General features: G+C 34.1%; 1 protein-coding gene across 3 annotated transcripts in view; it reads right to left on the bottom strand.

Moving 5' to 3' along the window:
• The window catches only part of ATG5 (autophagy related 5), a gene marked incomplete at both ends in the record, with an annotated part of 105432 nt that overhangs the window by 61502 nt on the left and 28241 nt on the right, over positions 1-15689 (bottom strand). For 2 of the 3 annotated variants that reach the window (XM_084227703.1, XM_084227704.1), the window contains one exon: positions 7682-7844. The exons of the other annotated variant lie outside the window; for it this stretch is intronic. In XM_084227703.1, the coding sequence (XP_084083829.1) occupies positions 7682-7844 (163 nt within the window). The remainder of the gene's footprint in view (positions 1-7681; positions 7845-15689) is intronic. 3 annotated transcript variants of the gene reach the window in all.

Genomic DNA, 15689 nt, shown 5'->3' with positions numbered 1-15689 from the left:
TTCTAAAAGAAATTTTTAAACAGGACCAAATATGAATCTTGCACGCAAAATACATTCTCTACCATCAATGAACTCTGGGACATGTGACTATTCACTGTTATTAATGGACTCTTTTCAATAAACCTTTGTTAGTATAATTTGTAGTGCATTATGAAATAACTGTCTAAATGTTTTCAACAAGTTTTATTTTCCATGATGTTCACTGCCAACTCTACACAAAGCACTGTAAGAGGCTATGATCCAAATTATTACCAAATTTATTTATCCAATTAAATCATGTAATTTTAAGAGCAATCTTTCTCCAGAAGCATAGTAAAGTATCTTTAAAGATTTATATTAAAACATAAATACAAAAAAATTTTAGAGTTCCATTATTTTTAAGTAGAAAGTAGAACACTAAAAAATTTTAAGAACACATATAGAGTAAAACACTTGGTTGTTCCACAGTAAAATTTATTGAATATGAAGGCAGGTTTCACATTTGCTTTAAGCAAATGCCACACACACAGCTTCAGACTGAACTTATTCACCTCATTGCATTGTAGGTAAAACAATAATGAAAATTACTAACTCATCTGTATACAGAAAGAAAATCACGTGGTGGCTAGTGGATATAAAGAATGATGAAACCTCCTGAATAGACAGGACTGATCCATTTTTCACTGCCATGTATCACTGGGAACATTAACTGTCATATCCTTAAAGATGAAATAATAAAGAGGACACTAAAGTTAATGAATAAGAAATTAGAAGTTGCAGCATCCAATTCAAATCTGTTAAGCCTTATCCATCTACTGACACACACAATACTTAACTCTAGCACAACTAATTCAATACATGTTCATATGAATGTCACACAGACATTTCAACCTCTTGTTCACTGGCTGACCTCAATTCAGCCTTGTTTCCCATCCCAAACCTATTCTCTATTTCATTATTTCATATCACAATATAAAAAGCAACACTATCAATAGTCGAAACCCAAGGACTGGTTCTTTTTTTCCTTTTACCCTAACATTACCTCAAATTTAATAATAGAGTGTGTCAATTCTACCTCCAAAATAAACCCCAAATTTATTTGCTTATCTCTATCTCTGCCACTGTCTCCCTAAAGGCGACCATCATATATCACTTATCACTCTACGGCTTAAAAATCCCCCAACAGCTTCCCACTGCACTTAAATCTAAATTCTTTCCTTGGCCTGGAAGGCCCTACCTATATCATCTAGTTCTTTCCAAATTCTTCAACATCATCTTGTGTCACCCTAATTTCTTGGTCACTATATCCAAGGGATACTAGTCTTTTTTCAATTTCTTAAAGCATACAGAACTTCTCTGCCCCCAGTCCTTGAAACATGCTATTCTCTAAGGTGACTGGTTCCCTCTAATACTGTAAGATTTCATATGGCCTTCTTTTGAGCTCCCGGAACTTGTTAATTGCTCTTCTGCTTCTGAGCCTACTCCAGATCACTCCCTGTGTCTGGAAAACTTCCATCACAACCACTCTGCTCTCTATCTGTTTACCCTTTTTCTAGAACACAAGTTATAAAAATAGTAATTTTTTAAAGGCTATCTGTTTAATATCTGCTTCCCCTACTAGACTGTAAACTCTGTCATAGACTCCCTATGTTCCACATGCCTAACACAGCATTAAACACATGGCAGCTTCTTGTAATTGGCTAATCCACACTACCAGGATCTGGGTGTTATTCTCCTATAATCAATTAAATATCAGAGTATATTCTGTAAGCACTATTTGTGACACTAGATGAAAGAATAAAAATGACTCTAAGCTCAAGGAAGGGATAAAAAAGTAAAAGATGAAACAAAACTAGCCATATATTGAAAGTGTTAAGGCTGAGTGATAGGTATGTGGGGGGCTGTTATACTACTTTTTCCTGCTCTTATTTATACAATGTAATGCCAGTGTACCCACAACTGGTTTAAAAAAAGAGAGAGAGATAATTTTACTAAAGAAAAAAGAAGGCTTACCAAAGACCAAGCTTTTATTGGGAAAAAAAAAAAAAAAGATTCAAAAAGAGCACTTATGCTTTCTATTCAATGTTCTACTTAGGAATCTCCTTCTAAGCAGCACCTGGCACATCTGGTAACAAAATCACAGAAACTGAAGCTTCAGGATACAAAGTTGAGTCTAAAATCTCTGTCTTTGTGTTTTAGTAGGTCTTTCCATGACACCACACTTACTTCTGGAAAGTTATCTATTACCTCCCACCAAAGTCCTGCTTAAAAAGTATAGGGAAGGAGAGAAGGAGAAGGAGGGATAGGAGATAAGGGGAAAGGGAGAGGGAGAGAGAGAGGAAGAGAGAGATATTATTAACATTAATATTCTTTTGAGAAGTTCTTCTGGGATCAACTGAATACAGGTACATGTATATATGCATATATATTTATAGTGCTTGAATTTAGTCTTATAAAGAATCACTACACTCTCATTTATAAAGAAACTTCAGCTTATAGAGACAGTGATCTGCCATGGCCACTGGTAAAAGAGTCAGTAAAGTAAAGATCAGGTCCATTGTTCCTTCTCAGACCAACAGAATCTTAGTCTACTATAGGCAACTGATAAAAACAAAGCAAGTCAATGAAAACCCAACTGTCTCTAGCACACAAACCCTCAAGAGCAAGAATCATTGATTTGTCTTTTATGTTACCTACCAAACAAAAGTATTTTCAAAATGTTGACTTGTTATAAAAATCACCTTTAACTTCTTCATAAAAGCCAGTACTAAGTTAAACTGATTACTACCAAATAAAATAGGTAATTTCTATAAAAAGTTACTCAGCTCAAAAAAATTAACCATACTTGAAAATAGCAAATTTTTTAAATCATATTTAGCAGTCAAACCTACATTTATTTGAAAGACTATGGAATTCATTAAATACCACCTTTTCTTTCTCAGTGTACTTAGGAAACTAAAGCTGAAAACGAAGTCATAGATTATGTTAAAAATATTTCTTAGCCGTTTCCTCAAACCACTAGTTTATAATGGAAAAACAGCTTGACATTTAATAGAGTAGAACTTGTACATACACTGACAACTGCCTCGTAAGTAATAAAAATGCTACTTTCTTTTCTTAATTTTTTTGATGAGGAGGTTACTTTTATATTTAAAATGAAAACTCATAAAAAACACTGAAAGGCACAGTGTGCCTTAAATGAGTTTTCTTGGTTTCAAAAGCTTTTCTTATTTCTCTTTCACAGAGATCTGAAAAATTAAAATTAGCATTTGAAAGTATTCAAACATTGTTTAAATTGTTGTTCAGTTGCTGTGCTCTACAGGTGCAGTTCTGAATGAAATAAATTTACTAGTTGCTATGTCTCAATTTTGACCAATTACAATTATACTATTCAAAAGGTGAAATATCTTTGACACCTTCTTTTGGATGGAAAAATTCTTAAACATAAAATCTATTTCCATAAGTAAAAGGTGCTTGTCCTTATTTTATAGTGATAAGCTGTAAAAAGTTGCTAGTATTATTTCTTTGTAGTACTAGGAAGGAACAAAGAAATTATTTCAGTCAATATTTCATCTACTCTACGCCTGTGTCTATACTACATGCTATACACTCTAGCCAGGAGAAATTTATATTTATCAGAAATATATAAACCATAACTACACCAGAGTATGATAAAATATGAGAGTAAAAATGCTTATAAATGGACGAGGAACTATGAGAATATGAAAACAAAAATAGTTCCATCTCTACTGGGCTGTAAGTTCCATGAAGACAGGGTCATTCCCTGTTCTATTCTCATTGGATGATCCCTAGGTTCCTAGGATAGTGCCAGGCAGTAGTTGTGGGTTTGATAAATATTTCTGGCTAACGAAATAAAAGAGGGAAGGCTTTACAGAAGATGACAGGAGAAATGAGCAAGAAATCATAAGTAGGACTTAAGTAGGCAAAAAAGGGAAGGAGAGGGCATTCTAGGAAGAAAGAGCAGAGTGAGTAGCTGCACCCAACTTTCACCAATTTACCCCCATCTAGGTAATATTCACTATTTTGCCCCAAAATGTGTTTTCTACAAACAACTTTTACCCAGCTGAAGATCTCCTGAGTGAATATTTTAATTTTTTAAAAGTAGAGGTAAACTAACAAGGTCTCTAATATCCATCTATAAGATACCACTCATAAGATCTTGTGTGGAAGAACGATCGTTACCAGTGCAAGCAAAATCAAACATATCTACAAAAATAGCTTATAGCTAAAAATAAAAATGGAATAAAGTATAATTTTTTTACTATAATTGTTTTTCTTTTTTTTTAATTATTTATTTTTTTATTTTTTTACATCATTGTTCATTTTTAAACATTATTTGCTTCCCTGGAATAAAGTATATTTTAACCACATACATTTTAAGTCAGATAATGAACTTCAACCTGAAAAGTAATTCAATAGAATTAAACTCAATAAAAACTTTAAAACAGTGATATATCTAAGAAAGAGTAAGAACTAAGACAAAAATAGGAAAAAGTAATTTTATGCCAAAATATAGCAATGATATACCACCAAATAAAATATTTGGCAACTGTTAAACTAAGTCTGATACATCAAGTCATACTAAGTTCTGAATAGATAACATTTTAAGTCTTGCTTTTTGATCAGTGATAAAAAGGAGCTGTTGGCTTGGTCAATCTTCTGTGAACTGGCAAATGTTTTCAGATAGTAAATATTTTAGACTATGGGTGACCTGGTCTGTCTCTGTCACAACTAGTTAACCCAGCTATTGTAGTGTGAAAACCACTACAAACAATACATAAATGAATGGGTGTGGCCAGATTCAAATACAACTTTCTTTGCAATAAGAGCAACTCGCCCGTGACCATTGTTTGCCAAGCTCCATTCTAGAGTCCCAAAATGACTTGTAAAAAACTCTTTTTATCAAGACAGCCTTACTTCTTTTCAAACACTTTCACATAAACTGTGTTAGTGATTCACTAAAGCCTCTAAAGACACATAAAAGTAAGAACATGACAGATATTCTCTTGTTTTACAAAGGAAGTTGAGGGACTTGCCCTATGGAGTTATTAGTAGAGCTGTGACTAAATTAGGCCTTTGTTCTTTTTCACAACTCTTAACCATCATCCTCTAAACCCAATCCTCCAATGCCCCAACTGAAACATCTCATTTTTAGAACTTCTGCTAAATTCTGAGCTCTCTATAGCAGAATCAGCATGTTCACAATACATTTCAAGAACATCTACTTAAGTGTCCATTTAAATTATTTACTTCAATTCTGAAACCCAGTGATTCTCAAATCTATCTCTCATCAAAAGATTCTTGTCTTCTTCCTTTTCAAAAGTCTTCTAAAATGCCACTTCATCTTCAAACAGTGAGAAAAAGGAAAAAAAATACACCTACTTAAGGGGCTGAACTCTTTTAATCATTTAATAAGAATTTATGTACTCAGTAATCTGAAAGAGGTGAAAGGCCTTGGAACTGCCTTTGTTGAACCTCATAATCTAGTTGAGAAATATGAGAGGTTACAAATATGAAGCTAACAACAACAAAAATCCGTATAACTCAGGTCAAACCCAAGAAACACAGAAGAAATGAGAACATTTAATTTACAGTATTCATATTCATAAAATGAACATTTTGTACTACTGAAGTAACAGATATTGATCTATATTTTGCATAATAAAAGTTGAATATGTACGAAATAACTATAAATACCTCTTTGTATTGGTAATAACATAACCCAAAGATAAAACCTGATGATACCTGTTTAAAAAACTGGGGGATGGGGAGGTTCTAGTAGATTATTCTAGTTATTGTCAGTTTATACTGGACAGTTCCCTGATTAAAAAAAAACTATCAAAGGACAAATTACAGACAGCCCTACTTTGCACAGTAGTGTGGGACTAGAAAAGTGAGCATACAACATGAAACTGTGCAGTGGGAACTTAATAACGAAAGGGACTATTTATGATTATCCCGTGATCTCCAAAAAAAATCATTAAAACATTGAAAACTGTTGGCTATAAATGTACATGAAAGGGAAAAACTAAATAAAACTATTTAGTACATGTAATTTAAAACATTAGAAACAGGGCCTCCCTGGTGGCGCAAAGGGTTAAGACACAACCTATGAAGCTAATCGCAACCAATGCAGCACAAGTTAGATACCTGGCCAGGGAGAAACCCACATGGCGTAGCAAACCAATTCTGACTCGCCCGCTGCTCCCCTCAGCAGTATATTTCAGTGGATCTGCCTGTTCCGTTCCCCACTCTGTCTCTGGTGAATCCTCTCCCCCCCCCCCACATCGGGCTTGTACCTCCATTCTTGTATGCATAAATAAATAAATCTTTAACAAACAAACAAAAAAAATGAGAATGTGTCTTATTTCATTGTGAAAATAACTTGAGCATCATTTCAATAGTGCTTGCTTTCCTGATGTATAACTTAAGAGCAAGCATTTTTCCTAAATCTTGGCTAGTTGTCAAGTTCTTTTCTAAGTCTGGATCAACGTCTAATAAGTGAACTTTCAAAGTCACAAAATGTCTTCTCCTTATAGACAAAGTTTTTGCTAGTATCACTTCCTCTGGGATAACTGCATCCCTTTTGTCACAACTACTTTCCACATTTTTTGTGAAAAGTCTGCCTTCACTAAATTCCCGTCTCTTAAGTGATGATAGTTTCAACATTCCCACAGTCACCTATTTCTTCTATAATTTCATTACATCCCATTCAAATTTCACAACCAGCATTATCACTTTGCATTTCTTTGTTACACTTTCATCTTTCTTGGATAGTTTCCTCTTTAGAATACCTCTTTAGAAAAATGCTATGTGGGATTTTTACTGGAGACAAGCAGGCAACACAACTACATACTTTGCTGTCTGTGGGTGAACTAAAAGATGCATAATGACTTATTTATTCACTGACAGTGAAAGAAGGGGTATGACTAGTCACCAATAATGATGTATTATCTGCTGTTTTATAATGATTCATGGACTTAAAAGTTTGTATTTTATGTAATTATTCACAGAATATACTATAGCAAATGAAATTTGAAACACATTGCTGGGGGACTGTTATTATTTAACTTAAGTATGTTAACTGAAATTCACACACAGTGGATCCACGTAAAAGCAAGGACTTCCTATATAAAGAATAACTGTTAGAAGGCACTGGAGGGCAATCAATGCAGACAAGAATGAGGAGCTCCGATCTCTAAAAGATAGAGAATACAGAGGCGAGTTACAGGTTCCCCTCAGCTTTTTCCTTGAGTACATCTTCTAAATTCCAGCTACAAGAGAGAATATAAGCACAAAGCAAGTCTTACTGTTCTGAAAAGCAAAGAAAGGTTAGAGCTGATACCCAACCCAAGTAGAGCTACTCTTGTATGCACACAGTGATTCTCCTGTGATTCCAGAAGGACAGTGACTAAAAGTAAAGGAAATTTCTCCAAAAATTAAACACAGGAAGTTTAAGAAGTTTATACTGTCTTATGGTAATGGATAAAGGAATCAGTCTAATAATAGGGAATCCAGGAAAAGAAGAATATTGGAAGAGTACAACGTAAGCAATAATTAAAGGGAGTGTCTTTGCAAATTTTTGTGTGTAGAGCCTAGATTTTAAACTTGTACCATCAATTATAGTTACTTTATACTAGGTAAAGTGGTATAGTCAGAAATTAAACAATGTTATATTTACCATTTTGTAATCCCATCCAGAGTTGCTTGTGATCTTTTTTCTGCATTTCATTGATTACTTGACTTTTGTGCTTTAAAGCATCAGCTTCCTTAACACAAGACATAAAATGAGCTTCAACTGCATCCTTAGAGGGACAGTGTAGAAGGTCCTTTTCTGGAAAACTCTATTAAAGGAAAAAAAAAAACACACATAAAATAGGTACATACATTACTAAACTAGCTTCTTAAAGAATTGTATTGTCCCCACTTTGCTAGTGTTTTTAGCAAATCATCTCTTACTTTTCCAATAAAGAGATTCCAATATAACTTTTAAATTAGGTTAAAAATCCTTAGCTCTCTGGCATATTCATCCTGATATAATAATGGTTTACAACAACATGAAAAAAGATATGAAACAACACTAAATTGAAAACTAGCTTTATGACCATACCTAGTATTAGCAAGAATGTGGAATGGAATACACTCTGGTGAGGATGTAAAATGGCACAATCACTTTGGAAAAGAGTTCGGTAGTATCCTTAAAAAAGATAAAAACATACCTACCATCTGATCCAGTCATCCTACAACTAGGTATTCACCTAAGAGAAATAAAAGCATATGTCCACACAAAGACTTGAACATGATGTTCACAGCAGCTTCATAGATTTTCCTCGACTTATGATGGTTACATCCTGATAAACTCATTGTTGGTGGAGAATATAAAAATGCATTTAATACATCTAAACTACCAAAAACCATAGTTTAACCTAGGCTACCTTAACAGTGCTCACACTTACAAAAACCTGTAATTGGCCAGAATCATCTAACATAAAGCCTCCTTTATAATAAATGTTGAATAGCCCACATAATTTATTGAACAATGTACTGAAAGTGAGTAATAGTCTACAGAGCATCAGCTGTTTACTCTCCTGACTGTGTGGCTGACAGAGCTGCCACTGCCCCATGTCACAAGAGAGCATCACATTGCATCACCAGCCCGGGAGAAGATCAATATTCAAAATTCAGGGTAAAGTTTTACTGACTATAATTAATTTGACACCACTGCATGTCAGGGGCATGCAATGTATTTGTATTTGTAACAACAACAACAAAACAAAAACAAAAACAAAAAAACCAAGAGGAAACCAGTCAAAAAATGTCAACAAATCAATGAATATAAAAATTATGGTAATATATGGTAACTTACCAAAATGTATACTTTTAATAGTATAATTGGCTATCGGTCAATCAGACCTTAATAAAGTTGCTAAAATATAGCTTTTAGGCTCAAGCAGCTAATCTACTTCCTATACTTTCACTGAATTTTTTTTTTGTCAGTTGAGGCAATGATCATTAGACATCTGAGCAGTTATGTAAATGAGATGACTAATGCAGATTTCACTGAGTCAAATAATGTCAGAAAATAGCATTTAGTTCTAGTCTGCTTAGGTTACTGTATTAATAAACAACATTTAATTACCACAGTCATGGAAAGCTCTGAATGACCAGGAAATTTATAATAGATGCCCTCCCTCCATAAGAAAAAGCCTCTGACAACAACCTACAGCCATTCCCTACCGTGTATTTTTTTAAAATGCAAATTATCAGTCATATCTTCTTCTGTTCTAATGGAGGCTAATCTCATAGTTTCTGCTGAGTAAAAAGTGAGTCACTATGTAACTACCCACTAGCAACAGTGGCCTGGAGCAGAAGGAAAAGATGAGACAATCAAATTGACTCTCTAGGTACAAAAAGTTTTCATTCATGATCCTCTTGAACTAGAAGTCCACAAAGAACTAAGGTGTATGTTTCCAGACATAGGTATACAGATGCAAAGAACATGAGAAAATATAAAATTTCATCAAACTGAAAAGGCAAAAGGAGAATGAATATGAGAGACAGAAAGGTAAAACTAAATGAGGAGAGGCTATGGGATGGGGTGAAGGAGGGAGGGAGGGAACAGGAGACCCTTGAGTTAATCAATTTAACAATCAACTATATTTGCTTTGCTTTAGCTAAACTAAGGAAATTTGTTATAGTTTTTTGGCCAGGACAAAATATTAGACATCATATCAATTCTATTGTATATGGACTAGTAGCATTGTGATAGTTATTTCTATTTAAGAAAATTTTAACTTTGATATATCTGATTTATAAATTTAAAAAATAAGGCCTTTTTAGATATACAATTCACTATGTTGCTAATCATCCACTTTGGTTATGAATGGATTGCAGAAAAATAAAAGCTCATATTCTAAAGATAATACTGTCATTTGGTTTAAATTAACCAATGCTGACACCTTAATGACAGCTGATAATTACTAATGACATTCTTACAGCAAAGAGTCTATCAAGAGAATGCAGATATTTGTGTACCTACCCTTCAACAGAGAATGCTCTACCTCTATCTAGGAGAGAGATGAACTCTAATGAAATTAACTTGGAGGAAACGAAAGTGTGACATAACAACAACAACAACAACAACAACAACAACAAAAGGTATCTGCTTAGATAGTCAGGGTGTCTTGAATAAATTGTGGCCAAGTATAAATTCACATGTCTCAGTCAAAGCCCCCTTAGCTTCTTTTCATAATGTTCTTCTCTTTCTGTGATTCACTTGGGGGTGAGGGTGAGAAAACTTTTCTCCAAAGATTCACAATAAAATTACAAATAGACCCTTGATTCAATACAGTACATTTCTAATCTTCTCTTACATATATTAGCAGTTGATTATAAGTACAAATATTTTCAGTCCAAAAAAATTCTTGTAAATAAAGGTAGTGAGTTTGACACTATGCTTTCACTAAACTTCTAAGTCAGAATAACTAATAAATGAAACCTAACTTCAATTTTGCAGAAATGATCGAAAGTTCCCATGGACATAGATATTACTTGTGTCCTTTAATTAAAATGTTAATGGAGATAGATGATAGAGAAGAAATAGCTGAACAACATTAAACAACACTAAACTAAAACCACTTAAAGTAAATGGAGAAAGAAAAGCCTTTCAAATCATTGGTAATATTGCAATATTCTATTAAGACAATAGAGCAGAGAATATTTGCTCTAGTGAAAATATTTCCCACACAATCCACAAGTATAACATCCCATTAGAAATACAGGAGTTGCCAATAATTATTACTTCAGATTCAAAGTTTGTGTCCCTCATTCCCCTCTCCCCAATAATCACATGTTCAAGGAGCAACCCATTGGGGCTGTATTTGGAGAGATGGGGCCTTTAAGGGAGCAATTAAATGAGGTCAAATAGATGGGGTACTGATCTATGGGATTAGTGTCCTCATAACAAGAAACATCACAGCTCACTCTCCCTGACATAAGGAAATGCCTCACTCTCCTTCAAACCCAAAAGGGGCCATGTGAAGACAGTGAGATGGCAGCCAACTGCACTCCAGGAGGAGACCTCACCAGAAATGGAATCCTGTTGGACCCTAACTTTGGACTTTCCAACCTGCAGAACCATGAGAAAATATGTTTCTGTTGTTTAAGCCCCCCAGTCTAACATAGCCCCCCAGTCTAATAACATAGCAATGTTATTCTATTTTACTGTTGAGTCATCTCTATCAGCAGACTCAGCATTCTAACAGGGAAAATAAGAAGCTATAATTTAATGGCTTACTCTTATAAAGTAGTAAAATGTTCTTTCAAAGATTATAACTTAGTTAACATAGTTTTAATTTCCCTTATGATCACTTCTTTGATCCATGGCTAATTGAGGATTGTGTGGCCCAAACACTTATATAATTGCAGTCATGTATTTTACAGACATTAGCCCTGCCTTAAGATTACGTTATTCTTTAAGTAGTCATTTCCCTTTTAAACAAATTAAGAGGTATTTACTATTCGCATATTTTGGTGCTCTTAATTACTGTGTGAGGAATTTTCAATGCCTGAAAATGTCACTGCATTTCTTTTGAACTTCCCTGGTAAGCAGTCATCATTCACATCACTGTTTTCTTTTATGATGTGTCATTTTTCTGTGACTACTTTCGAGATTTTCTATTTTTAACTGTTTTTTTTTTTTTTTTTAAATAGAGGCATGTTTTATTTATTTATTTATTTGTTTGTTTCTTTGTTTGTTTTGTTTATACATGCACTGGGCACAGTCAGAAGAGCGGGAGAGTGAGAGAATTCACCAGAGCCAGAACAGGGAGCAGAGCAGGCAGAAGGACCGAAGTACACTGCTGAGGGGAGCAGCGGGCGGCAGGAGAGGTCTGTGCGCCATGTGGGACCCTCCTCCGGTGGCCGGGGAGCAGCTGGGGATTGAACCGGCGCCGCAGAGGCCGCGGGCAGCTTCGCAACCCAGCGCTTTACCGCTGCACCACCGGGGAGGCCCTATTTTTAACTGGTTTACAGCAGTATAATTAAGATCTGCTTAGGTGTAGTTTTCTATATATTTACTTGCTGAGCTTCTTGGACACACATATTGATGTTTTCTCCAAATTTGGAAAATTACCTATTTTTTTATTGAGATATCTTATATGTAATCTACTTAAAATTCAATATTTTAAAGCATATAATTCAGTGTTTTTTAATATATCCACAAGGTTATGAAACCATCACTACTATCTAATTACATAACACTTCCATCATTCCAGAAGGAAATTTCATACCTATAAGCAATCATTCCCATTCTGCCTCCTTCCAGTACTTGAAAACCACAAATCCATTTTCTATCTCTATGGAGTTGGGTATTCTGGACACCTCCTATTAATGAGTGGTGCAATATGCAATCTTGTTTGTTTACCTTCTTTCATTTTGCATGTTGTTTCAAGGTTCACCTATGTTGTAGCATATAGCAGTACAAAATTTTCAATTCTTTGGGTATATAACTATATTTGACATTAGTGGATCAAATGGAAAATAGATGTTAATTGTTTGAGAAACTTCCAGGGTGTTCTCCAAAGTGGGTGCATCATCTTACATTCCCAAGATTAACATGAACATATGAAGAATACAAATTAGTCCACACCCTCTCCACTGCCTGTTACTGTCCAACTATTTGATTACAGCTATCATAATGGGCAGGAAGGGGCAACTCACTGGGCTCTTTCTTTGCATTGCCTAATGACTAATTATGCTGAGCATCCTTACATGTACTTACTGGCTATTTATGTAGCTTTGAAGAAATGTCTACTCAAATCTTTGCCCATTTTTAACTGGTTATTTATCTTTTCATTATTGAATTATAAGAGTTCATTATAATTGCTGTGTACTACTCTTGTTAGATATCTGACTTGCAAATATTTTATCAAAATTCTGTAGGCTGCCTTTTCACTTCCTTTGAAGAATGAAAATTTATTTTGGTGAAATATAATTTATCTATTTTTACTTTGGTTGTGTTTTTTTTAAGTGTCATAACTAAGGAATCATTACCTAATCCAAGGTCATGAAAATTACTCCTATGTCATTTTCTAAGAGTTTTATAATTATGGCTTTTATATTTAAGTCTTTGATCCATTCCACTTATTTTTTAAGAGGGATCAACTGCATTCTTTTGCAGTTGTCTTAGCACCATCTGTTGGAAAACTATTCTTTCCCTCACTGAATTGTCTTGGCTTTCACATAGAAAATCAACTGCCCATATATGTAAACATTTACATTAAGCACTCACTGCTGTTTCATTGATCCATATACATATCCTTATGCTGGATCCAAACACTTTGGATTACCGCAGCTTTGAAATCAAGAAATGTGAATCTAATCATTCTTAAAAATTATTTTTTTTTTTCTGACCATTTGTCCTTTCTCCTCTCCATCTGGGACTCTAACTATGTGTATGTTCAATAGTTTGGCAATTTCCTACATGTCACTGGAACTCTGCCCCAGCCCCTGATTTCCTTCTTTTGGTTCTTCACATTAGATAATTCTATAGACCTGTCTTCAAGTTCATAGAATCTTTCTTGCGTCATCTCCAAAACTTAACCTTTCTTGTGAAAAATCCAGTGAATTTTTTCATTTCAGATACTGTTCTTTTCAGGTCTATAGTTTTGTAAATTTTATTTTAAGTCATTTGAGTTTCTAATAGTTGTTTTGCTTCATTTTTTGTTAATTATCTCAGGATTGGTTTCTATCAGCAGCATATTCCCCCCTAGATATAATTCAAGTTTTCCTGCTTATCTGCATGTCAGAATGGATTACATTCTGAACAGTGTGATTATATGATTATAGTATAAGAATTCTAGATATATTCTCTTTCTCATTGAGTTTATTTTGTCCTGCCTGGTGGCTCTCTTTGATCCTAAAAAGGCTTAATTGTATGTTTACTAAGGCTTTATGTATTTTGGAAATTAACACCCCCCTCCCATTCAGACTGTTACGAGCAAATAAATATTCTCCTAGTCCTTAGGCTGCCTTTTTGTTGTTGTGGTTTCTTTTGAGGTAAAGAAGCTTTGTAGTATGATGTAGTCCCAGTTGTTTATTCTTCAAGAAAATAAACAATTTTCTAGAAACTTAAAAAAATCTGTTGTTACTCTAGAAGCATTGATTTTCTAACTATAAACTTAATGCTTACTCAGTTTCATCATAATCAATCAAACGTCATAAGGTAGTACAACAGAGGTGGCCCGACACAGTCAGTATAAACTATTGATTACATACCTGGGGACAACCTTTGCGCTAAGTCATACCTCAGTATAACTTTAATAAAAGAGAATCTAGTACATAGACAAACTATGGACAATAATTTTCCTCCAACATAGCCAGGGTCAGAAAGAGTAAGAACAGCTGGTAGAAACACATTGGTATTTGAGCAAATTGGAAACGTCCTCTATAATTTCCTTATTAGTTCTACAAGTCTGCTTTCTATTTAATGTCTCCTAATTCGCTTTCCATCTGGGAAGAAAATGTATGACCTTCTAAGGACCCCAAGGAGCAATTCACTTCAAAATACCAGAAATAAACCCATCACATGTTAACGTAAAATTCCTGTTTTCATGAAAAATTACTATTTTTCAGAATGTCAACAAAAATTTAGGAAAAACACAGGTATTATTTTACAGTTTTACAAATATGTTTAATATCCAGTTTAACATGAAATAAATGGATTATCTTGTTTGTTTCTAAATCCAACATTCTGCAATTTTTTTTCCTTAAAGTATATATAAATACCAAGCTTATAAAAAATATGTAGTTGGAAAAAGTAGTAGTATCTTAATATCTTTGATTCTAACCTTGTGCTTTTACAGACCTATTATACAGGTATAATACACAGTTATAATCATACAGGTATTTTCTTATAATATCATGCATTGGTCATTTGGAAAATATTTTTTTCCTGAGTTGATCTGAGTTGATGTAGATCTCCAAATGTTGGCACATTTTATTATACAAAATCACAAAACAGACTTGTTAAAATGACCAACAGTATCATGAGAAAATTCCTAAAGAATAATAAAGTTGTCAAGTTTATGGTGGCAGACAGATGTTTCCCAAAGTTCTAATTTTCACTTAAAAGTTCAAGTTTTTATTACTGGAAATAAATACCATCAGTTGTTTTCCCTTCATTTATTTTCAAGAAACTGTCCAACAAATATCCAAGTCTGAATAACCACAGTGTGTCAGTCACTCTTCTCAAATAAAAATGTTCTTTCATGAAAAAAGTTGGTCACCTTGTAACTAAAACAAAGACAAAAGTGTAGTTTCTTAAGTCAACCACTATACTTGGCATACAGAAGTCCTTTATGTATATTTCCCAATTCATCACATAGGCGATTAAAAAGACACGTAATGAAGAATCAAGATTAATGGTAATTAATACTGCTTCATCCAGAATAGTCTTAGGTATAGTTAGTATTCTTTTCATTGCAAGTGTGTAGTGTTGACGAAAACAATGACTGCTACTAGCACAATTTGGTGCACTGCCCTGCTTGCTTTGTGCTATGGTGCCAACAGCTTTACCCACCATCACTTTTGTAGATCTGTACAAATGTAAACACCTTGGAAAGGGCACATAGCATTTCATTATTATGGAAACAGATCTGACCTCATGGATTGCTTGAAAGGGTTTTGGG

The sequence above is a fragment of the Talpa europaea genome (genome assembly GCF_964194135.1).
Source record: "Talpa europaea genome assembly, chromosome: 2".
Taxonomy (NCBI): Eukaryota; Metazoa; Chordata; class Mammalia; order Eulipotyphla; family Talpidae; genus Talpa; species Talpa europaea.
Note: the sequence above shows the minus strand (reverse complement) of the source record. Positions and strands in the feature narration are given on the sequence as shown.